General features: G+C 35.7%; 1 protein-coding gene across 3 annotated transcripts in view; it reads right to left on the bottom strand.

Moving 5' to 3' along the window:
• The window catches only part of BANK1 (B cell scaffold protein with ankyrin repeats 1), a 306,359-nt gene that overhangs the window by 259,865 nt on the left and 19,284 nt on the right, over positions 1-27,210 (bottom strand). For all 3 annotated transcript variants that reach the window (XM_045987184.1, XM_045987189.1, XM_045987175.1), the window contains exon 2: positions 14,356-14,754. In XM_045987184.1, coding sequence (XP_045843140.1) covers positions 14,356-14,754 — 399 coding nt within the window. The remainder of the gene's footprint in view (positions 1-14,355; positions 14,755-27,210) is intronic.

Below are 27,210 nucleotides of genomic sequence, written 5' to 3' on the forward strand. Positions count from 1 at the left end.
GCTTTTGATATTTGGTTCAAAGCCTCCTAGAGGTCATTTCTCAAGATGCTTGCCAGGAGACCTTAATTAGCTGAAATTTCTAATTGTTCACAGTCCTTATTATCCTTGTAAGATAACAATTCTTTTTACAATTTACAATAAGTATTTCTAGTAACCTGTTTACAGAAATATAACAGACTAGACATTCAGAAATATCCATCCCTTTATAGCAAACCTGAAATACTCTAAATAATAATATTTAGAATAATATTAATAAAAACATTCATTTATGAATAAGTGAAGATGAAGTAAGAAAATTTCTCAGAAACCAAAACAATAAATAAGCACAAATTCATGGTCTTAAGGGACTACAATGGAACCCATTTTTGCTCTGAGTTTTTTGCTGATCCCTAGTGGTACTGGGTATTAAGGAGACCCGTACTCATTTAAAAGGAGAAAAGTCCAGGCATGAGCAAAATGAGATATCAGACCAGAAATCTTTTTATAAACTAGGGCACCAAAACCTGCAAAAAGAAATTTTCTTTCCCAGCCTTGGCTCAGGGTGGAATTAAAATGCAGAAAGATTGTTTCTTAAGATTTCCCAGACTACAAGCGTTCACATGGGTTTAGGATCTGGATAGATTTTACCTAAAAAACTGCCAAAAAAACTGCAAGCCAAAAATTTAGTTTAAAGTGGTCCCAGGTGGAAATTCAAGTTCCTGGCAGAAAAAGACCTAAATCCTTTCTTTAGCAAAATACAATAAAATCAGACCTCAAAGGATTTCCATAGATAAACTTCCATGTTACATCAATTACAATGAAAAAATTACTTAAATAGCAGAAAGTCTTACAGAATCAGGCCAGCAATCCACATATTACTATTTCCAGGAAAAGAATATAAATAAGTGTTAATATATCGAAAGAAATAAAAAAAGAAAATGAGGCTGTGAAGAAATCAAAGATTATTAAGATGGGCCAGGCTTTGATAAAACACCCAAATGGAACTCTTAGAGATAAAATGTGTAATGTCAGGTAATAACTGAATTTAGAAACTCAATGAAATTTTCAAAGGCAGATGAGAAATGGCTGAGACATCTAAAAGATAAATCTCAAGAAATTAAGTAAAGTGAAGCGAGAGGGACAAAGGGAAAGCAGATGTGAAAGTGTGGTTAAGAGATATACAGGGAGAATGAGAAGGTTGAGCATGTGCTTAATTACAGCGTTCCAGGAGAGAATGAAAGAATGGAGAAGAGGGAAGATTCTAGAAGATGACATGGCTAACATTTTTCAGATTATGGAAAGACATGGAATCTCAGATCTAAAAAGCTCAAATAATTACATGCAGGATAAATAAAAATATTAAAAATCTAGTACACATCATTATGAACTGAAGAAACCCATATACGATGAGAGGATCTTAATAGTTGACCATGAGAAAACAGAAAAACAGATTGCCTACAGAAGAATGGAAGCCAGATAACCAGCTTCTCAGCAGCAACATGGGTATGAGGAAACAAGAATAATATTTTCAAGAACCGAGAGAAAACTATTCCTCTATCTAATGAGGCTGTCTTCAATAATGATGCAAATAGTGATATTTTTGGTGCAAACTGAAATTGAGATTTATTTATTTATATTTTTTACCACAAGAGCTCACCAAAGAAAATCTTTAAAGATATATTTCATGGGGAGGAAAATAACCCCAGGAAGAGAGTTTGAGATGCAAGAAAGAACTGCATACAATTGAAAATTGTAAATATATGGTTTAAGTTAAATATTAATTCTATATGTATAAAAAATGTGGAAGGAAACTAAGAACTATTACCCTGTAAAATTGGAAAAGAGATGATTAGAGTTAAAACATTATAAAAGGTCTTTTTATTTTTCAGTACAAAGGAAATGTAATAATTAAAGATAACAGTTAATTAAAGGCAATTTTTAATAATTTACTTGCCACTTTAAGTATACATTCTGAAATTTCTAGGATATCAATAAAAGAATAAAGTAGAGTGGACTGGGGAGGGACTCCAGCTAAAGGGTGGCAAAAAAAAAAAAGACTAAAGAAAAGAGAAACATGAAAAAATAGAACAAATAAAAAAAAAGATGAAATTAAATCCATATATATCAGGTATCATAATCAATGTAAACTGATTAAATTATACATTAAAAGATTAAGGTGCTAAGACTGAATTTTAAAAATCCAGCTAGGTACCATTTATAAAACATATGCCTACTCTATAAAGACAAAGCAAATATATAAAGATAGTTCAAAATAATGTAAAAAGACATATCATATAAATAACAAGCTTGATCCAATGGCCATAAATAACAGTGCATACTAAATATGGAGATAAGTGTTCTCTTCAAGCACACGTGGAATATTTTAACAATCAGTCAGATACAAAGCCATAAACAGAACTCAATAAATTTCAAACAACCTGACTAATATAGACTGCATTCTCTGACCATACAATAAGATTTAAAAATCAGTGTCAAAAAGATAAATTAAAACCCATACTAGGGTGCCTGGGTGGCTCAGTGGGTTAAAGCCTCTGCCTTTCTGCTCAGTGGGGAGCCTGCTTCTCCTAGCTCTCTGCCTGCCTCTCCAGGTACTTGTGATCTCTGTCTGTCAAATAAATAAATAAAATCCAAAAAAAACCCCACAACATAACCCATGCTACTGTTTATTTATAATACTTTTAAAGAAGAAATCGAAATAGAATTAGAAAATAGGTGGAACTGAATAATATTGAAAAGAGTTGTAAGAACCTGTTGGATATAGATGAAGAAGTACTTAGAAATTATAGCCTTTAATGTCTATTGTAAAAAGGGAAAACAGAAAGTGTTACATGTTCATGAGGTAAGCATTTAAAAAATTTCAAAAAATATAACATATTAAATGTAATAAAAATAACTAAAATAAAAAATATTCAACAGAAATAATTTTTTTAATTTAAAAGTTGTCTTTTGAAATGGACAAATGACATTGAAAAACTGAGAAGCTCAACTGATATTTGAAAAAGGAGACACACACACACAAAAAAGAGACACAAATAAAAGATCTTAGAAATAAGAAAGCACGGGGGTCCCTGAGTGGCTCAGCGGGGTTAAGCCTCTGCCTTTGGCTCAGGTCATGATCCCAGGGTCCTGGGATCCAGTCCCGAATCGGGCTCTCTGCTCACCCGGGAGCCTGCTTCCCTTTCTCTCTCTGCCTGCCTTTCTGACTACATGTGATCTCCCTCTGTCAAATAAATAAAAACAATCTTAAAAAAAAAAGAAATAAAAAAGCATGTAATTTTGAATAAATATAAAAAATAAAGGAATGTTATAAACAACTTTATATAGAGAAATCTGAAAACAAGTGAAATCAGCAAATTCTTAAACAACAAAAATGGCTCAAATAGAAAATCTGATTGGTTCCAAAACTCTTAAATATATTTGATTGAAACATTAAAAAAACAGGTAATTCACAATGGAAAACATAATCTGTATGGCAACCTCATACTGCATACAGAATTAATTCCAGATGGGTGTTATATGTTAAAGAGAAAGTCAAAAGTTTCAAATTTTTAGAAGATATTTGTATGACCTAAGAGAGGCAAGGATTTCTTAGACAGGATATAATAAATAGTAAGCTTAAAAATTATTTACACGCTTAACTATATTAAGAGCATATTTATCAAAACTGTTAAAAGGTAAGTTAAAGATTGAAGCCCTAAACTCAAACTTTGAGAACGTATCTGTAAAATATTAACGAGTATTTTTTAAATTACCCTACAAATAATTTTTACAAAGACCAAGAAAGTTGGGTAAAAGACACAAGGAAGCACCTCATAAAACAAAACTGGAGACTGAATATATGAAATATATAAATATGTAAATAAAAGAGAAAATGTCCACTAGTGATCAAGAAAGTACAAATTAAATCTATAATAAAATATATTTTCACAGCCACTAAATTGCAAAACTAAAAATTCAGAAAGCACCAAGTATTGGAAAGATGGGAAGCACTGGGAACTCTTAACATTTTTTATCAAGTAAACTGGTACAACAGTCCTAGAAAGACAGTTTACATTAACTATTACATCCTGTGACCCAACAATTCTCTTCCTGTACACATGCTCCAAAACTAACACTTGGGCACCAGGACTGTAATTGCATTGATTAAAACCAAAACCAAAAAGCTCTGTAAGTAGTTATAATTTATGTGAAAAATAAAGTTGAAAGATAAATTGTGGTGTGTTCCAATTATGGGCAATGAAAATAATTGAACTATATATACATCAACATGGATAGGTCTCAAAAATACAATATTGAATCAGAAAAGAGTTAATACATACGTTTCCATTAATATAAAGTAAAAAACCCAAGCAATCCAGATAATAATATTTTACAGATAAATACACATGAAGTAAAACTATAAAAAGAAATTGCAGAATGGTAGTTATCTAAGAAAATGGGAAAGAGAAAGATGATGGGGAGAAGTCCCCAGGGAGTTCAAGGGAATTAGTAACATTCTGTATCTTAAGGTGAAGGCGAGCCTGCAGGTGTGTGATTTTTAAATCTCTCTATGAAGTGCTTATACACATATACTCTGCTATGTATGCATAATGTATTTCACCTTAGAGGACAAAAATAGAATTTCTTTTTTTTATTATTTATTTTTTAAGATTCTATTTATTTATTAACAGGCAGAGAATACAAGTAGGCAGAGAGGCAGGCAGAGAGAGATAGAGAGGAGGAAGCAGGCTCCCCGCCAAGCAGAGGGTCCGATGCGGGGCTCTATCCCAGGATCCTAGGATCATGACCTGAGCTGAAGGCAGAGGCTTTAACCCACTGAGCCACCCAGGCGCCCCAAGAATAGAATTTCAAAAATAACATTTTCATATCAGTAAAAATAATCAGGCTTCATGTTTCAAGGTAATCATCACTTTCTAAACTAAGGAGATAAATTATAATTTACACACTTACAAAATCAACATAAATGAATTCATTTTCTAAAAGAAAATTTAGAAATTTTCAAACAACAAAAGAGAGATATAGATTTAAAATGCATAATGCCATTATTTCTATTCTTTGAGCAGTGCTTTATTTTCCATTAACAAAGATTATATTCATGAGAAAATTGGTCCAGATCAGTTGTTCTTAAATTTGAGGGTGCGCAAGCCACAAGGAGAACTCATTTAATGTTTATTCCCAAGTCCTCTGCTCTCTACTTTCACAACTCACTCCCGGAGCGTAGTGCTAGGTATCTGAAATCTTGGCAAGTCCTCTCCCCACTCCTTGCATAGCCTGACTAAGATGGATAGAGACTCACCAAGTGAATAATGATTTGTGTTTATTCTTCTTGCTATTATAAAGATGGAACAATGTAGGGAGGCTTCCTTTACTTCATGAAATAATACAGTAAGACTTTTATTACTTCATAAAACAGTAAATTTAATTTACCATTTTAAGTTCCCTTTATTCTTTTTTCCTTTTTTAATTTTTATCAGAGAGGGAGAGGGGGTTAAAGGCAGAGGGAGAGGGAGAGAGAGCATCTCAAGCAGGCTCCATGCCCAACGCAGAGCCCAACGTGGGGCTTGATCTCACAATTCTGAGGCAAAATCAAGAGTCAGACACTTAACCAACCTAGCCACACAGGCGCCCCAAGTTCCCTTTTACTCTTAAAAAAAACTTAAACTTTGAAAATTACAAATCTTTAATAAACTAGGAGTGGCTCTATTTCATTCATCTTATTAAAGAAAGCCCAAACCCACCAAATTATGAAAATGAACAACCAGAACCACTAGGAAATAGAATTTCTGCTTGCTTTTAACATGTATATACTATTCTCCATATTTACCACATCCAGTTAGTGAGAAAAACAAACTCAATTGTCTGTCTATCCTCTCCCACTTTTGTTCCCTTCCTTTCTCTCATTTTATGTGTAGAAAGAAAGTAATAAAACCAACTTATATTTATTGAGCACTGATTCTTTGGCAGAAACTATTTAAAACTCTTTATATGTAAAAATAATTTAATCAGCATAATAATATCAGGTGAAAAGTATTGTTACTTAAGTCAGCTCTCTGCTACCCCTATTCTTCTGAGGCAACTAGTAGGATTTCCGTGTGAAATATATTTATTTAAAATTTGTTTAATGAACAAAATAAATTTATCTTTCAAACATTCGGCTTATATAGGAAATTTTGAGGATAAACTCATTGTAAATTGAAGATTCCTAATCATCATCTAATGTTTTTGAACCACTTAGTTTTTCTAAGAGGAAAACACAATATACAACAAACCAGAGTCTAAGACATAGATATGGTACTTGACATAAGGGCTATATATTATTAGAAAAAAAGATTGACTTCTCATGCCTCATGCCAGATTATTCCCCCCTTCCCTCCAGTAAGAATGGCAGGAGAATGCTGTAAACGTTTAGAGGCTCTGTGGATGCCAATCACGGGGTAACTAGGTTGAACTTCGCAATGCATGCATTCGAAAGCATTCTTTATGCTTCGAAAAGCATAAAGAAAATGCATGCTTTTCTATGTCCTCAGAAAAGCATCATTTCTCAAAGCTGCACAACTATTAACCCCTAGCACAAGAATGAGCTTACTTTGCTCATTTGGAAAGTAGATAACTCAGGATATTTAGCCAATTATCATATATACAATACACACAGAGACATACCTCTACACATATGTCTGTGTAAATAGATGCATATGTCTATCTATATATGTGTGTGTTTATGTATATGCCAATTGACATCCTGCCATATTACCTCTAAACACTTCAATACATACTTCCTTAAAAATGGGATACTCTTTTTACATAACCAAAACAATTCCAAAATCTGAGAACAGAACATCATACAACACTAATACACAGTTGATAATCACATTTCATCAATTGTCCCACATTTCCTAGTCGAACATCCAATTCAAGATTATCATTGTATGTAGCTTTCATATAATTTTGGATTCCTTTAACCTGGAACAATAATTCGTCTTTTCTTTTAGTTTCTTGACCTTAGCATTTTTGAAGAGTACAAAAAATCCTTTTGTGGACTCTCTTTTAGTTTGGGTTTGTCTGATATTTTCATCAGGATTAGATTCAGTTATGTATTCTTGGCAAGAATACTGCAGTGAACCTTTTCATAATTATCAAAAGAAAAGCCCAACTGCACCAATAAACATTCATAAACCTGCACTTAAAAAGCACAATTTGTACTCTTCCGTTATTTTTTTGGATGTTTAGAATGCTGAAATATTTTAAAAAGAAACTTACCAGCATTACATTCTTAAAACTGAAATAGGAAGAAGAAAAGAAATTGTCAAAAATAATTACAAAGAATTGAGAATCCTCAGTAAAAAATAAAATTTTAATAGAATTAGGTATGAGGAAAATATTTTTCAAGGAGAAAGGATCTGAGATTAATTCATTGATCAAGCAGCTTTTTACAGCTGACCTTGAAGAATGCCTGGGATTTCATCTGAAAATATGGGGAATGGTATTCTGGGTAAAGAAGGCAGTGTAAGAACAACAGTACAGAGGCAGGAATGTGAAATTGTGTTTATTCAATGGGAGGTGGTGTAATTGCCCTAGTGTACAGCCTGTGCCTACACTAAGGGTAACAACAGAGATGGCCTGGCCCTCTATGCTAGAGCCATACCCTCCGGGAGCTGAAAGACCATGCAGAAAGGATGGACTTTATTTCAAAGGCCATCTGACCTCACTGACCAGCAAAACAGACTTCACTGACCAGAGCAAATGAGAGCTCTTGCAAATATGACTCAAATGGGAAGAAAGAAAAGCAAATGCTTCCGGATAGTTTGTTTCTGTTGTGGTGTTGTAGTTTTGTTTTTCTAGTAACTCCATGACTAACATTGTTATTCTTGTTATTAAAAATTTATTTATTTATTTATTATTTAGGGAGTGAGTGCAGGTAGGGGGAAGGGCAGAGGGAGAGAATCTAAATCAGACTTTGTGCTGAGCACAGAGCCTGACCCCAGGCTTGATCTCTAGATCTGGAGATCATGACCTGAGCGGAAATCAAGAGTTGGATGCTTAACCTACTGAGCCACCCAGGCTCTCCTAACATTGCTATTCTTAATTTTAGGTTGCTTCTTTAGGTTTAATGAGGCTAAGAAATCAGAGTCCTTGGTTTGGTAATATGGTAACAAAATTAAAATATTAAAGTTCTTCATGAAAGAGCAGCTTTCCCACCACCATGACATCTACCATTTGACAATGAAGAAAGTCAGATAAATACAAAATACTGAAATATAAAATTATTAGGCAAGGAAGCTAGGCAGGAAAAATAGGAGGATGGGCCTTACACATGGTGATGGCAAGCTCCAACTGACGGACGCCCGGACATCTCCCTGCTGCACACATCTAGCGGTCAGTTTGCCATTACAGCATCCCATCAGAAGAGTTAAGTTTGTGGTGCTTGTTACAAGCAGCCCCTTGTCTTGAGGCAGGTTGTCTTGTCTTGAGACAGGTTATTTGACCTGTCTCTAGAATAGAAATAATGTTACTGTTTCCTACCCCAGGGAGGCATTTTGAATACCTCTTGGGAAAGGACATGGATAGCTGGCTAATTATTATATAATCCAGGCCTGTCTCTCAAATGTTGTGATCCAAGGACCTATTCAAAAGAGAAAAATTGGGGCGTCTGGGTGGCTCAGTGGGTTAAGCCTCTGCCTTTGGCTCAGGCTGTGATTTCAGAGTCTTGGGATCGAGCCCTGTGTCGGGCTCTCTACGCAGCAGGGAGCCTGCTTTCCCTCTCTCTCTGCCTGTCTCTCTGCCTACTTGTGATCCCTCTCTGTCAAATAAATAAAATCTTGAAAAAAAAAGAGAAAAATTAGTGTAAGCCCACACCCCGGGAGTTTCTGGGCCCTTGTCTCTCCTGACCAGCCCACTTCCCCCTTGAAGTGCACTTTGATAAAACTTTGCTTGGTTTTACTTTTGTTTCATTGTCCTGTAATTCTTTACTGTGGCAACGGAAAGAACTGAGTCCTCTTTCTTTTTCCATCTCACCCTCGATAAGGAAATGAATAGGAAACATGAATATTATATCTTGACATATATATGAAAACACGATAAAATAAAGGTTGGAGAGCACTGACCCAACTGTTAGAACAAACCATTGTGCTTGCAGGAGTCCAAAGGCAAAAGATGTCATAATATAAAACAAAGAACAAGGGAGGAAAGAGACCAATAAATGTGCCATGATCACAGAAACTACTCATCTTTTAGAGGTAAGATTTATAAACAATAAAGTATACAGTGGTAACACTCAAAATTGTTAGTTTATTTTATGTAAGTTTGAGAGTAGATCATTTATATTCTATATAAACAATGTTATATTGAAACCTACATATGTAGAAAGACTAGATGGAAAAAATGAGGTAAAGCTCCAAAAATAAAAAAAGAAATAGAAGACCAAAAAAGGAAGAAACATGGTCAAAGTGGTTGTACCACATACAGAAATGAGGAAAATACAGATGGTTTTGTATTACTTTCAATTAGGGAATTAAGAAGACAGGAAATTTAACTTCCTTAATTCCTTAAAAGGAAATAAAATACTCAGATTAACCATGAACATATCTTTTCTTCATCTTTTTTTATATTAAAAAATTCTCTGGAGCCTTGATTAATTATAAAATGTCCTTCTTTTTCATTAACTTTTATAAAAATCTCCTCTGGTTTTTCCTTCTTACGTGACTGTATTAGAACATTTAATTATTTCCATGACTTTCTGGCATTTTTATTATTCTCTTTATCATGTTTCTGAATAATAAGTTTCCTTTTTCTTTGCATAATTTCTCTATGGGATAAGAAGGAGGTAAGAAGGAGGCAATAAAAATCGAATTCCATGCCTTTCATCCTATTTCACCTATTTTTTAAAAACTAGACTTTATGTATTCAACACCAATAGTAGTATGAAACAAAATGTTTTAGCAGATCATTTAAACTTTTATTAAAATATTTATTGTTGCATAAATTACAGCATTCAGCATCAATTTTATCAAGGGACACAACCTACACATAAAAGTTCTATGCATGGTTTGCAAATTGTTTATAGATCTATATTCTGGTTGCATGCTTGTAGTTCAGATAAATTTATCACCTTGGAATGTATTTTCCCACACAACTTCATTATATTTTCCATTGGGCAGGTGCATCTAAGTTACTCTAAGAAATCAGAGTCTAAAACTTGAATGTGGGAAGATGAGAGTTAGAGTGTCTTCAAAAGTCAGTCCTGTGTTGTCCAAAAAGTGTAAGCTTTCTCCTACTAAATATCAGTAGACTATAATTTGAGGATACAGTAGGACACCACTGACATAGCCACCGAAGGTACTTATCATAAAACAAAATAAATAAAACAGCAAAAAGATATTCAATATTTTTACCTATCAGTGATATCATAATTTAATTGGTCAAAAAAAACCTCAAGTTCTTCAAGAAAATAGAAATGATGGGTGTGGGCAATCACTTGAAATGTTGCCACCAATTTTTAGTGCTCCTCTGTTTTAGGGAGGAAATTAGCATAAAATCACTTGCACTTTATGTACATCATTGTAATTTTTTCCATGATTTCCAACTGTAACATTTTCCCTTTTCAACTAAAAAAAACCCCAAAGCCTATAATGTCATGAGGAGGACTAAAAAACCCAGAGACTGTAAGAAACTTGAGGATTGTCAATTTGAAAATTGTAGCGCAGAGTCAATAAATATTTCCTTTTTTATTCCTGGAAATCATTCCAAAACATAGAGAATGAAAGACAACTGTGCAAATGCCCTATGTATTGAAAATAGGAAACAGTGCAATCCTAGACCCCCAGATCAATGGAATGGTTCCAAAATCAGTGATGGCTGAGCAAAAGGGTGTGCAGGAGGAAAAAGAGAAAAGAAACCTTGAAGAAATAATCCAGAAGCTGCAGATTTCAAAAAAGAGCTAACAAACCTACCTACCTTAAGGCCAGGAGCCATGCCTTTCTATGTTATAGACATAAAATGCAGCAGTTTCAGGTTAAAGCATCTGTGGATGGTTTCAGAAAGCAGAGAAAGTGAGGCTAAATAAAGAAATATACAGAAAAGACAAATTTATAGGAAGTAGTCTATACCTGTGGAAACAGAGAAGTAAAGTCTTTCATTGTATGTGAGAGGAACAGAACAAAACAAACAACAAAACCCACATTGCCTATCTCCTTCGGCTAGACTAAGAAAAACTCACTCAGCTCCATGATAGAAAAGAAAAACTGGACCAGCACTGGGTCTATATAAAGATGTTACAAGAGTGGGAGAAAAGGGTGAGGGAAGAGAGGAGCAGAAAACCAATGGCATACAGGGGAAGACACACTAAAAACATGTTAGCATTAACAAAGCAGGGGCGCCTGGGTGGCTCAGTGGATTAAGCCGCTGCCTTCGGCTCGGGTCGTGATCTCAGGGTCCTGGGATCGAGCCCCGCATCGGGCTCTCTGCTCCACGGGGAGCCTGCTTCCTCCTCTCTCTCTGCCTGCCTCTCTGCCTACTTGTGATCTCTCTCTCTGTCAAATAAATAAATAAAATCTTTAAAAAAAAAAAAAAAAAAAACAAAGCAGAAAATTGTGACCAAATATTTCACCATGAACTTTTCAAATGTAATAAATAGCAATCAACTTTTTGAAGCAACTAGGTAATGAAAAAATGCAAGGTGTCAAGGCAAGGTTAGCAGCACAAGTGCAAGAAATGAACCGTACGCTTCCAAAGAGATGAACCGTATGCTCAACCAAATGGCATGATGGAAAAAAATAAAAGCACAAGAAAAATGAAGGAGAAACTGTAAGTAATACAGGGGAAGAGAGGGTACTGAAAGCATAAGAAAGTAGCAAGGATTGAAGTGATAGATGTAAACTAAATAAATACATATTAAGAATGAATGAAAAAGAATTAGAAATTATAGAGTACAGCACAGACAAAATAAATCCCATACACATATAAAAGGAATCACTGAAGAAGAAAATAATAATAAAATAGTGCAAATAGTAGCAATAAAATAGTGGAACTACTTAAAGATATAAGTTAAGAACACTTTAATCTCTATCTTGGGGGAAAGACCAAAAAAAAAAGAAAAGAAAAGAAAGAAAGAAAGACAAAAATCACCATGTCTGTGGGCAAAATAGCTCAGAACAGTCAGCACTAGAATAAAATTCTAGTGAAAATCACTAGACTTCAAATATAAATTAAGAATCATTTATTCAGACACGTCCCTAAATTCTACAATTGTAGAAGAAAGAAGAGCCAAATGGTCCTCAGCCCAACTATACTCCAAGAAACAAACATGCAAGAATTTTGAAAATGCAAAATTTCAGAAATGTGGCTCCCAAGGGTCCTTCCTCTCCATGAGAGATGACTTTCATCCAATGAGATGATTAAAAAAATAACAACCTTGCCAATAATGTATATGCTCCTGTTAGAAGTAAATCTTCCCCCAGTGACCAGTGGAGCCTTCAGCTCCATTTCGGACAGGCTGATGGCATCTCACAAGATACCCTGATCCATAAGCTCCCAGCTAAGCAGCACCTAGGTTTCTTAATTGCATAAACTGTGATATAACCATCATTTGCTGTTTTAAGTTGCTAAATTTTAGAGTAACTTGGTATGCAACCATAGATAACTAAAACGAGGCTTAGACAGTATTGAATTTGAAGAAGTTGGAATGCTAGAAAATAGAAAGAGGATTTTCTATTTTTTTAAAGGATTTTATTTACTTATTTATTTGACAGAGACATGCGAGAGAGGGAACATAGGCAGGGGGAATGGGAGAGGGACAACAGGCATCCTGCAGAGCAGGGAGTCCGCTGATGCGGGGCCTGATGTGGGGCCTGATGGGGGCCTGATCCCAGGACCCTGGGATCATAACCTGAGCCGAAGGCAGACACGCAACATCTTCAAGCACAGTGAGTGACATCTCCAGCAAAGCACTGGGGATTGACAGATGTTCTCTGGTTTTACAGAACAAGATTGGTGCTAGACCCATGTTTGGAAGCGACTCAAGGCAAGAGGCTGTGGCTGTATTGCTGCTCGGAGGGTAAGACAGTGTTGGCTATACTGAAAATGGCCTGCATGCCCAGAGTCTGTCCGGAAAAGACAAAGACATGTTTTTACATACAGATGTGGGCGAAGTGAAAGAAAAGGTTAGGTGGGGGAAATCTCAGAGTGATTTCTTTCAAAAGTGAAACTGGAGAGAGCCACAGATATCAACAGTAGGAAACCATAGTAGGTGGACCACCACAAGTAGGAGCTTCAAAAGAGGACACAGTTGTCAGATTAACGAGCCACAGGTGATACAGCCCAGTGAATGAAGGCAACTCCAAAGACCCAGAAATATGCTCCAAGAAAAGGAGGCAACACTTCATATTTGATACGGCCAGTAGAAATTAAGAACCCCACCTCTTCCCTGTAGGAGAGGGAGCCATAGTTGGAATACTGGGAATAAAAGGTTTAAACAGAGGTTAAGAAAACCAGGAATGCAGCTGACATGGCACCACCTCTGCACTCAGGCAGAAGCAGAAAAGAACAGGGGGAGGGAGAAACTTTAACATTAGAGAGCTTCCAAGTTTTGATTATTACATGGAACTGTAATTTTTTACCAGAGGAGAACCTTGTGTTCTGCTCTTTGACATGAGGCTATATGATTAAAACAAATTTTTTAATTTAAAACTAATTAAACAATAACAATATTCCATAACATAGTAATAGAAATCATACAATTGTCAGCGCAATGGAAGTTTTATAATTCTAAAGCAGACCTTCAAAGCTTGGACTGCTACTGACTGGTAATAGTAATAGGGTAGATAGTAACTCAAGCCTTACTAGTTAAGAAACCAATTCTAGAGGCACCTGGGTGGCTCAGTGGGTTAAAGCCTCTGCCTTCAGCTCAGGTCATGATCCCAGTATTCTGGGATTGAGCCCCACATTGGGCTCTCTGCTCAGCGGGGAGCCTGCTTCCCTTCCTCTCTCTCTTTGCCTGCCTCTCTGCCTACTTGTGATCTCTGTCAAATAAATATTAAAAAAAAAAAAAGAAAGAAACCAACTTCTGGAACCAAACTGCCCTATAGTATAGCATACCATACTTGTTCTACCAAGTATGAGTTCACATGGGCTACCCTAAGGAATATATTTATAAACCATTTTTAAAACAACTGATAAGCCCTGATTAGAAGAATATAGCTAAAAATTAAGAATATTTATGCATTTGAAGAAAGTGTAACATACATTCAACATAAAGTTGGCTTCCATTTTTCTTTTTTATCCTAGTATCATACAGTCATTGGTTCAAAAAAAGTTTAGATTTCTTAATTATAAAAAAATATAAAGAAGATTTGGCAACATTACCTCCGAATATGATACTCTCAATTACAGCGATGTAATCTTGGGGCTCCTGCTCAGTAGACATCTCCCATTTGCCTCCAGCGATATTTAATAGTTTGTAGAGCTGATCGGAACTTGTCACCCCACACAGCAGAGTAACCACACTCTCTGGTGCATGAAGTACCTTTTCCAGAAACTGACATTTCTTTGGAGTTAGGTCTTTAAGCAGGCCATTTGATAATATCAGAAGTTTACATTTGTAAGAGTTTAAATTCAGCAATTCCAAATCCCAAAAAGAGTAATTCTCCAAGCGATATAATAGGACTGCTTCCCTTTTCACAACATGTAAAAAAACTTCCGTCAAGTACAGAGCCCATTCCTCAGCATCTTCTTCATATATCATGATGATGTCTCTTGTATTTTCTGGAAAAATAGAAAACAATGTATTAATTTTCTTATGTTTGAAATGTTAACAACATATTATATTATTAATCTCAAAATTTTTTATGTACTCTCTAGGGAATATATTACTTTTATTATACCAGAGACCAATAATATAATTCATGTTATCCCCATTATGAAATCATACAGGATTAAAGAAATCCTTGAAGTCAACACAGTTCGTGCTTTGTGTGAGTCTACACTATACTCATTGTACCAGAGTGAACCAGGATGCTCAACCCAAAGAAGAGAGAGGTTTCGTGGCAGAATAAAAGGAATATTTTGCAGGATTATAGGAGCTAGGCTCAGACATGGCTGTGCCAGTAACCACAAAATTTATCCAGATTCATAGTACTTAACTCCTTTGAGCTACTGTTTCTTCTTCTACTAAATGAAGGTAAAAGTAAAAAATAAATAAGCCCTACCTAAGGAATCAGATTGTTCTGTGAAGATATGAAAGAATTTTCATTAAAGAATTTTTGAGTCTTTTTTTCCAGGTAAAGATGACTGCCTAAAGACAGGTGCCCAGAATTCTAACAAAACAAAAATTGTTTAAAAAAAAAAAAAAGAAATTCAATAGCAGAAATGAAATAAAGGGGGTACTATCTCATGTCATAAACTAAATTTTATGCTGATAAAAATAATTGGAAGCTTCTGATGGAACAACACTAATCTGAAACCTCTCTCTGAATCTATAACCAATTTTGATAAAGAAACTTGAGTCATCACCAAAACCAAAACCACTTATGAATCTCTTCTTCCTTTGGAAACTGACTAGGGAGTGTTTGCAGCAGTAGGAAAGACTGTTAGGACTCTCCACAGCCCAGGGCTCACAGATGAGTCAGGAAAGCCCAGCAAATCCCACAGGAACCCAAGTGCATCCTTGGGCAGAGGGCAGGAGGGGCCTTACAGACAATATTTAACAGGTCTCATTAGAGAATACAACTCAGGACCTCCAACCCGGGACACTTTGCTTCTCCTCCCCTTTTCTTTCTCGTCATTAAAAACTGACTGGAATATAGATTTTTGTCTCCCAAACTGTAGCTTGAAGGGAAAAATAAAAAGTAGCAAAAAAAAAGAGGGAGGGAAATTTAAAGAATAATTTGTCGACACTATCTTAAGCAGAACTAAGAGAAACACAAGTAAAATGAAAAGATAGATAATAAAAATTTGTAGTTGCGGGAAGGGATTACACAAATAATATTAACAGTAATAATATGATCATAAAAACAATTAAAGTAACACAGCATGCAAAGACTAGTAGAAATCATAAGCAGGGAAGAAAAAAACTCCATAGAAATTAACTATAGTATAAAAAGACTAGAGATTAAATAAAATCAGAGTTCCAACACAAGTTGATTTAACTTTTTAAAAAAAGTATCATTTTAAAGTGTATGAGATAAGGAGACAAATTGAACCAAAACAGTACCATTACCCAGATAATACATAAATTAGAGAAAGCAGTAACTAGGATAAACATAGATAATATTTTAATTTCTGGACTAAAGGAAAAGCTTGATATTTTCATAGTAAATGCAGAAAAAGAGAACAAGGTATAGCAATTGGTACAAATATATCTGCATAAGAGACTAAAAAGGAAAAGTCTTAGTATAAAGACAGTTTAAAAGCTGCAGTAGAAAAGAACAAAAGACACTAACATATTTTAAAATGTAATTTAAAAAATCCTTAAAATATAAAAGAAAAATGAACCAGTTCCATGTATCAGTGGGGCATGATCAAGTTCTAAGAAAAGTTGTTAAGGGAAAATCTATCTTGATGAAATTGCCCTTGGTTTAATGATTATTATAAAATGTCTTCGTGTGTTCAGGAAGGAAGAGCAACTCACCCAGGAGGAGAAAAATATTAAGTTGGTCAAAGATTTCTTCAGAGAAATTTCAAGCTCAAGTTAGAATGAATTTTAAGGAAGTTCTTACAAAAATAATTTTATATTCATATTATAGAATATTGTACAGCAGTGATAATGAACCACCGCTACATGCAACATGGATAAATCCAACAACAAAAGATGGGGTGAAAGAAGAAAAAGAGTGTATTCTGCAATGATTGTATTTATATGAAGTTCAAAAACAAACAAACAAAATCCATGGTGATACAGATAGGATATCTCGGCATAGGATTAATGAATGAAAGCAGGCATAAGAGAACCTGCCAGGATTCTGGAGATGTTCTCATCTTGGTCTGAATGGTTGTCACACAAAGTGTATGTATGTGTGTGTGTGTGTGTGTGTGTGTGTGTGTATAAAGTTAATTTATCTGTATTTCTTAGATTGTGTGTGTAAATTATTCTGCAATAAAAAAGTAAAGTACCGGGGCGCCTGGGTGGCTCAGTGGGTTAAGCCGCTGCCTTCGGCTCAGGTCATGATCTCAGGTCCTGGGATCGAGTCCCGCATCGGGCTCTCTGCTCAGCAGGAAGCCTGCTTCCCTTTCTCTCTCTCTGCCTGCCTCTCTATCTACCTGTGATCTCTCTCTGTCAAATAAATAAATAAAATCTTTAAAAAAAAAAAAAAAGGTAAAGTACCAAAAGAAAGAAGAAAGTTCCATGATGACAGCTATGCAAGAGGCCTGGCCTAGAGACCAGTAGGGACTTACAACAGGTGAATGGAGCATTTGAGGAGGGAAACCCCGAGTGCATTACAGGAAACCAAAAGATACTAGTTAGAATTAGTAAATCAAGAAGTTGTAGGATAGATGTATCTTTTAGAAACAGAACAACAAAAAGGAAAAATTTGAAAGAACTATAGTTCTTGAGGTTCTATGGGGAATGAAATTGTATTTGGTTAGGGGGAGAGCAGAGGACTGCTGGTTTTCATTATAGATGTTTTACCATAGTTCAATATGCAAATGTGTAACCAAACTCAAAATTTAAATAACAAAGAAAAATACAGGCTACAAAGAGAAGAACCAGAGTAAACAAAATGGAAATGTAAAAAGTTTGAAAAAAGAAAACACAGTAGATTTCATATAAGTACATACAGAACAAAGATAAAATGTTGAGGGGATTATGATTGCACTATAAAATCAGATATTAAAAATCTTGATGAAACAAACGTACTCATAGGATGGGAAAGCTGAGCATCTGAGGAAAAAATAGTATAAAATATTAACCTCATCTTTGATAGAGTTTAGTCATTTAATACTTCCCAAATTTGATTTATGAATTTAAAAAATGATTCCATCCTTTCACTATTTTTTATATCACTTTCCCTAAAAAATAATAATTTAGAGTATTCTAAGTAAAGGTTTTTATCTGAAAGTTAATGTCCTTCAATTTTACTTTATATTATTTTATTTAAAAAGTAGCTTGTAGAATATGATCTCATTTTTTAAAATATTTTATTTATTTATTTGAGAGAGAGAGAGCACAAGTAGGCAGAGAGGCAGGGAAAGAGAGAGGGGGGAAGCAGGCTCCCTGCTGAGCAGAAAGCCCAATGCAGGACTTGATCCCAGGACCCTGAAACCATGCCCTGAGCCAAAGGCAGAGGCTTAACCCACTGAGCCACCACCCAGGTGCCCCTATGATCTCATTTTTAAACAATCACTCCATGAGCATCTACTGAAAATAATTTTATTGATTGTTAGTAACAGTTACCCATGAAAGATAGGACTGTGAGAGATACATTGCTTTCTTTTACAAAAAACTCTTCCAGGGGATCCTGGGTGGCTCAGTCAGTTAGGCATCTGCTTTCAGGTCAGGTCATGATCTCAGGGTCCTGGGATCCAGCCCCGTGTTGGGCTCCCTGCTCAGAGGGGAGTCTACTTCTCCCTTTCCCTCTGCCCCCCAACTCTTTGTGCTCTCTTGTTCTCTCTCTAAGGTAAATGAATAAAATCTTAAAAAATAAAAATAAAGAATTAAAAACTTCCATATTGCTTATATTTCCATAGTAAACCTGTATTATTTTATAAAACAAAATAATCATCCTTAAAAATCAATGGTAAGGGGGGCGCCTGGGTGGCTCAGTGGTTTAGGCCACTGCCTTCGGCTCAGGTCATGATCTCAGGGTCCTGGGATCGAGTCCCGCATCGGGCTCTCTGCTCGGCGGGGAGCCTGCTTCCCTCTCACTCTCTCTGCTTGCCTCTCTGCCTACTTGTGATCTCTCTCTGTCAAATAAATAAATAAAATCTTAAAAAAAAATCAATGGTAAGGTATTATCATGAATACAAAGAGCAAAACGCCAAAACTCTTGTAATCTACAATTATCTTTTTTTTTTCTTCTGGATATAAAGCTTGTATTTTCTATAACACCGATGGGCCAATTAAGACTATAATGATTTTGAAAGCTATTGTATTTTTATTGAATTATCTGCATCTTTTCTCATGATATAAATATCATCTCCAAGGACAGATGCTTCCTCTTTCAACTCCTTGATTCCTAAATAATGCCTTTCACAATTTCTTGAACAGGTATTCAGTAGATTTTTTAATACACTTATGTGTGCAGCATGAAGATGACATCTGGAAGAAAACATATGGGAATCATACACAAGTTGTGTATGAGTCATCAGGGTAGCTCTGTTATTCTCTGTGTAGCGTCTCACCCAGCCTGGATGCTAAATACATATTTGTTGAACAAACACAAACATGGCGTCATAATTCAGTATTTTTATGTTTGAGGAAAGGTAGAGGAAGAGATTCCTTTCTATTACATATAGCCAGAGTAGGCTACCATATAGTTATAAATGAGAGAGTAAAGATAAAATTCATAATGTGAATTATTAAGTGTTTCAAGTAAACTAGGACTCCATGTGTTTTACATATATCATTTTACTTTATTCTCGAAATTACCCTATTGAGTAGATTCAAACATTATTGTCATTTTACAGATGGGAAAACTGAAGTGGTACTAGATTTGGATTCCACTGCAGGCAGTCTGACCCTACAGCCTGTACTTTTAAACTCTAACAGCAAAGGACACAACATTATTTAAAAGATTAAGACAGATTCTTCATAGGTGATATGAGTTGGGTTAGTCAATATTTAGCAGCCTATGAGTTAATCTCAAGTACGCAAAGTCTGTGAAATCTTACAGAGACTCTGGTTTCCACCAAGGAAAAAGAGGAAATAGAACGTATGAGGTACTCCAAGAGTATGGTTATCTATGAAGAACTTACAGAACTATCTTCTTGACTCTAAAACATAAGTAAAAAAAAATTATAGAACAAGTTTGAGGATATTTTAAAGTACAGAATAAGGGGTGCTTGTGTTGCTCAGTCAGTTAAACCTCTGACTCTTAATTTTGGTTGAGGTCATGATTTCAGAGTTGTGAGACCAAAAGCCAGAGAGGGTTCCATACTCAATATAGAGTCTGCCTGTCCCTCTCCCTCTGCTCCTTGCTCCCCTCTCATTTGATCTCTCTAAAAAAATTAAATAAATAAAATCTTTAAAGTACAGAATGAGGGGCGCCTGGGTGGCTCAGTGGGTTAAAGCCTCTGCCTTCAGCTCAGGTCATGATCCTAGGGTCTAGAGATTGAGCCCCACATCTGGCTCTCTGCTTAGCAGGGTGTCTTCTTCCTCTCTGCCTCTCTGCCTACTTGTGATCTCTGTCTGTCAAATAAATAAATAAAATCTTAAAAAATAAATAAAGTACAGAATGAATATTTCCATGTTATGTAGTTGGGTATCACACTACCATAGGAAATCAATTCTAGAGACAATCATAACTTATCTTTCCAAAACTTCCCAAGAAATAGTAGATAGGTAATCTTTCTCCATATTCTATGGTCATTTTATTCTTAGGTTAAAACTGAGCCTTCCTTCTAAATTTATATATGATTTATAGTTCGTCTATAACCCCTGTATGACAATTTTCAAAAGCTTAAAGATAAGCACTCAATGTCACCCCTCTCTTCTCTACAGATGAAGTCATTTCTATCTTTTAATCTTTAACTTTCTCAATTATTATTTACTGACACTTTCCATGTAATAGGCATGTTGCTAAGCATGTAGCATGTATTATTTCATTTAACATTCCTAAAACTACATGGAGTTGCCCTGCTATTCTTACTTTACCGGTGATCACACTGAGCCTCAGAAAGGTTCAGTAACTTGTCAGGGCAACAAGGACAGTAATTGTTCCTTATGCTGCCTTCCAGTCTTTTCATTTTGAAACCATGTTGAGTCAAAATGCAAAAGTTAATAAAAGGCCTTTTCACAGCTATGGTTTTCTTCTTCCTTATTCAGAAAACAGAAGTCTGTCCTTGAGTAACATCTGGACTGTAGCCCCAACAATAGTTCTCTATTGATTTTCATGAGATACCTACTGGCCTTTATTTTACACACTTGGAATAATCAAACCTAAATCATTATTTGCCAGTTTAAAAAGGAAGATTATTGTTGCTAAGATTGACTGACTTTTATAGGCTGTGAAATGAAACAATAAAAGATGAATCTGAAATACAGAAACACAAAATTTTCATTCCTGGAAAGCTTCATCAAAATAAAAGAAAGTTGTTTTTGGAGATTCAATTAAGGTCTGTAAATAAATTATTTAAAATGTAAATCTCCAGTCTAACAACATAATGTAAATGACAGCATTTTACAAGGGTAGAACAGAATATAGCCATATTAATTTTTATAAATTTACTCTAAAGTGGTATTTCAGATTCCACAATGATGTCTTTTATTTATCCTACAAAGTACTATAACAAATTTTTTTAACCTGAAGGAAATTTGTATCAGTAATTGATATCAGTAATTGCTTCTGCACTGAGAGCAGATTATACTACATATTACCAAAGAATGAGACTGAGCATGAATCAAAACCCTTCCTATCACATATGTGTAGGTTCAAATGGCATATTTTTTCTTTTTGAATAAGATCCTGTCTCTTACCAATGTCTGTGCAAAATGAAGAAAGATAGCAAAATGCATCTTTTCAATATTATATTTTTTCTACCTGGTGACCAAAGTGCAGAAGAAAAAAGAGCAGAAAATTACAAAGAAATGACTTATAGCCCAAAAGGACTCGGTGGTGGTAACACAAACATTAATCTTGATTGAATCACACACACGCACACAAATATATCATTATTCAAAATACATAGTAAGTGTAACTGAACTTGTCTTGTGCTCTAACTTTGTACTTTAACTAGCACAAGGAAAAAAACTGGGGATTTTTCTCAAAGGCATTAACGTAGTAAAACACACTATAACTCTTTAGTTAATTTCACTTATTCAGAGTGGCAAAAAATACCAGGTGTTTTCTGTGCATATCTGTGTAGCAGATTCTGCTAATGTACATCCCATATCTTCCTGGCCCAAGAGCTGCAGGTTAGTGGTCAGCTGTGAAGCACACCAACCATTTCCAACCTCTGTTTTGCTGCCTGAGGACTATCTCTGTTCTGAGGAAACTTCCTCAGCGCCATGCATCTGCCTGGCAGATCAGAAGTGTGGGGATTTAGGGCAGTGAGGGCTGGGAGGCAACCCTCAGTCAACTTCTACTCACCTTCCTCGAAGCCTGGATGTTCTGAAGCTGAGTGAGGCCCTCCCGAACCAACCTTCATCTACTTGCCCACAAATCTCAGCTCACTTTTGCAATGGCCTGAATCCATAGTATTATATACTACTTTACAACATAATCCAAGATTATGGAAATCAGTGTGCAAATAATAGCCTTCCCATCCTTCAAGGGGACAATCCTGGGGGTTTATTCTACATTAGGGATGCTGAATTGTAATTGTCTATTGTGTTTCCTGCTTATTAATATGCACATTATCAGCTTTTCTTCCCTTGTCTCACATCCCCTATTTTTTCACTAGTGCTTCATCCTCTAAATCAATTACCTACACTCATGTCCAATTCTCAGAGTTTTCGTCAGGAGAAATGTTTCTCTGTCATATCAACTTAGCTCTTCCTTTCAAATACAGGAAGGCATGAACACATCAATTTAAGATTTTGCTTTTTAACTATGATGAAGAACACCAGGAAAAGTTATTTTTATATAAATGCAGAAACTTCCTCTTTCTTCTTCCTTTTAAGATGCAAACAAATGCATTTGTGCTTCACAGAACCTTGTAAGAGGAAAAAAAAAAAGCATGGTGTGACCTGCTACAGGATTATTCTGAAAAGACCTGCTAACTCTCATATATAAACTGCAAATGTTCAACTCCTTCACCTTACCAGTTTTTAATCTCTGATACAAATTATTAATAGTTTATTTAAAATTATAAACACAAATGATTCTATATCTGTGAACAGGTTTTAAAATATGTCAAACAGTGCAAATTTGTGGAATCCTATTTCTGCAATGTCTATAGCCTTTCCCTCCTTTTATTGTCATTACTGATAATTCAATCTAACATAACATTGACCATTAAGACAGGTTATTATTTGATATTCCTCTAAGGAAAAAAATACTATGGTCAAATAAACTATAATATACTGTAATTTTTTTTAAGAGAGGGAAAGGGGAGGGGCAGAGAGAGAGGGAAAGAGAAAATCTTAAGCAGTCTCCATACCCAGCACCAAGCCTAACCCAGGGCTTGATCTCATAACCCTGAGACCATAACCTGAGCTGAAATCAAGAGTTGGACGTTTAACCAACTAAGCCACCCAGATGCCACAATACTATAACTTTTTTTTTAAGATTTTATTTATTTATTTGACAGACAGAGATCACAGGTAGGCAGAGAGACAGGCACAGAGAGAGGAGGAAGCAGGCTCCCCGCGGAGCAGAGAGCCCGATGCTAGGCTTGATCCCAGGATCCTGGGATTATGACCTGAGCTGAAGGCAGAGGCTTTAACCCACTGAGCCACCCAGGTGCCCCTATACTATAACTTTTAAGATGAATTCTGATTTCAGAGAATGTGACTAGCCCCAAACAGAAAAATACTGTCAGAATTAATTGAATATGATAACAGTTTCACATTTACACAGTCTCTTAAATGTTTCTCATTTCTTCAATTCACCTTCAAGAATAATCTCCTTAGGACCTGTATATTTTTTATGACCTGTCCAGGCTGATTTCTCCCATATGTATTACCTCACTCAGGCTCCTGTGCCTACACCAGTGGAAAGCACATCAGAACATTAGCAGGTGAGAGAAATGAATGATAGGGTTAATTACTAGCTCTCTCATTTACTTCCCCATTCTGGTTTTGGCAGTATCTGCTTTCTTTTGTGGCCCTCTTTTCTGTGGCTTTTCTTCCGTGGCTCTAGTTTTTATGCAGCTCTAGCAACCATCTTCCTTCCCTTTAGTATCCCTTACAAGGGTACTAAAAGATTCCTGCTGTTAGTCATTCAATACTTAACTATCTTCTCTTGGAGTCTATAGCCCTGCACATATTAATAAATAATTCCCCCCCCCTTTTTTTCTGTTAAAATCTCTTATGGTGATATCTGTTTCCTGCCAGGATCCTGATACATACAGGTACTAGGAGTGGCCACAGGAAATAGATTTTATGGGACGGATTTTGGAATTGTGTTGTTCTCATAATTACAGAGAATACAAGTGACACCTTGCCAAAGGAAAATAATAGATTGACAATTTATGGCATGCAGAAGAAACATAATGACTCAATTTTTCACCAGGGATAATTTGGTATAGACTGTCAATGGAGGGGAAAGTTTTGGGAGCTCGAGTGCCTATGGAATTTAGTTAATATTGTGGCAACAGGAATTACAGGGATGGGGGGATTGGTGTATAATGGCTTCTCTGACTGTCCCAGAGAGCATGCATATACATAAAGACAGGGTTACAGCTCCAGTAGCAGGCAACCCCTCACCCCCAAGATTCTTAAGCCAATGTGAGGACACTGTTTAAAAAAGTGTGGAATCATAAGACTCAAGAGAGACTGGGGACAGAGATGAGGCTGAGAACTTTAAATTCCCTAGCATCTCTGGATCATTTTTAACTGAGGGGATGTGTGTTCCCTTTAAAAACAAACAAAAAAAGTTTTAAGAATTTTATCTAAGGCAACTGCCTCACAAGTGATGTCAACTTTTCTCAGCATCTATGCCAACACCCCTCCTTGACTGCCCATAAGGTCAATAACTAGCATTAGATCCCGTAAGTAAAAGGAATTTTAGAAAAAACATTTCACACACAAAAATTATTATATAATCCTGCCAATATGTATCAGCATTAGTCTGGAAAGAACGTATGGAATGGATTTTAAGAGTTATTAGACCAAGGATGGCAAAAGGGAGGACTTAACCTGATTGAATCCATCAATATGGCTGTAGTCCTACACGATTCAGAACTTAATGTGTTAACTCAAGTGCCTGGGGTGGCATTTGCAGCCTATTAGAATGGATAATTAAAATCTGGACTCCATCACTATGCAGTCAATGTGATTACATTGCCAGACGTGCCTTCTACGATGGAGAAAAGGGGTCAGCAAGCCAATTTTTTAAATAAACACTCAGAGAGTAAATACTTCAGGCTTTGTGGCTCACATAAGATACTTTCTTCTTTTTCTCCCTACCCTATGCTTTACCTCCTTCTCTTTCTTTCTTTTTTTTTTTTATATAACCCTTTAAAAGTATAACAACTATGCTTAGCTCACAAACTATTCACAAACAGGTCACCTGCTAGATTTCGCATATTGGTTATAGGTTGCTGATCCTTGCTCTAGAGTATTCTGACATTCTCTTTAGTAAGCATTAAGAAATTCAATCATGAAAAGCTCTGTGATATACGTCCTGTGTTGCCTGGACATGGAGATAACAACTGGATCATCAAATTGAACTTTTTATGTCAATGAGGCATAATGAAGTCTGGATTGGTAAAGAAGTCTGATTCATAGCACTTAATCATTAGAGGCAATTTAACTAATCTACATATTTTTTCACTCCAGGGATCTATTGTAGTAACTAACTGATCTGAAGGTCCTTGTGAATGAAGTACATGTATAGTCTATGAACTCTTAGTTTTACCTTAATAAACAAAACAATTCCAGAATTAGGTGCAAAAGATGACTTAAGTTGAAGTAAGTGGAGATTCACAGGCTCCTATCTGGTTTATAGACTCAGAGCCCTTTGGCTGAGGAAAAACCAAATCCCTTTGAAAAAGGATTCCTCTATCTAAAGAAGCTTCTAAATGTGTATACAATGAATCTTCCTCTAAGCATTTTCCCATGGACCTGCAGCTATGTACACTGGGAAAAAAGAATGCCCATATTTCCTTATGTTTATTAGTTACTGATCTCCATTGACACAGATTCCTGAAGATCCAAAATATCAGCATGGCACCCTAGTAAGAATGGGAACTTACAGAAGTCAGGTGTAATGACAAATGACATCTTGCCTTGGGTATATTTAACAATAGTTCCAGTAGACCATAGAGATATCTTAGGGTAACATATAATGGCAATACACATAAATAGCAAATGCCAGAATCCTTACAGAGAATGATATTATGGTAGGAAAGGAAATATATGTCTGGAATTGTCTAACTCCATCCACCCACCACCCACCATCAAAAACATAAACTAAAGCAAATACTATGTTCCTGGTATAACTGTAAAGACTAGCACCACAAAGAAAGACGTGAAAGATGTAATAGTGATTATATCTTCACATCTTTATTCAACTCATCAGTTTGCCAGTACAAAATAACTGTTGATTTTCACAAACATAACTAGGTGTTGATAACGACTTCTGTTCTACACATATCTTTACTGGAACAAATTAACCAGCTTACAGAAACTATATACAGATACTGACCTGGTAAATACTTTCCTTGTAATTGCAGTCAATAAAGATAATAAACAGTTTGCAATCACCTGTGATGGACAGGAGCACCTGTCACTGACTGACTTCAAGGCTATGCTCGCTGTCATAATACAGTCTGCAGAAATATTGATATATCATAAGGTATGTTATAATATATGTAATATATAATTGGTGACATGATTCTAATTAAACTTGCTCATAAAGAAAGAGCTAGTGTCCTTGAAGCTTTATTATGACACTTATGTACCAGAGTGTGAGGTTTATCACCATGCTAAAGGTCACTGTCCTGAAACATTGGCAAACTTTCTACACATCCAATGGTTTAAGGCATATCAGGATACCACTGTGTATTGAAAAATAAGTTACGCATTTCACCAATGGATGGACCTTTTTTGCATTTTGAAGGAAGCATACATACCTGGTCAGTATCCTGACCATTTACCAGGTAGCCAATTAAGGATACCAGCTCTGAGTGGGGCCAGATTAAGAAAGAGTTCTGCTACAAGACCAGGTTGCAGTGCAGACTTCCCTGTCATTTAGGCTTTATAATAATGCTATCTCATACTTCTGACAACTCTCAATAAGAAAATCCACAACTCATACCCCTAAGGTTTTGGAGAAAGACCATGCTTTATTCTTCTAATGATTCTTTTCTATCTGAAAATGAACTTGTGAGTATACTTGAGTCCAGACAGACATTAAGGTCTGCCTATAAGACACTAAGTGTTTATGAAGCCTAACTGGT

Source organism: Meles meles, chromosome 2 (assembly GCF_922984935.1).
Source record: "Meles meles chromosome 2, mMelMel3.1 paternal haplotype, whole genome shotgun sequence".
In the NCBI taxonomy this organism is placed as follows: Eukaryota; Metazoa; Chordata; class Mammalia; order Carnivora; family Mustelidae; genus Meles; species Meles meles.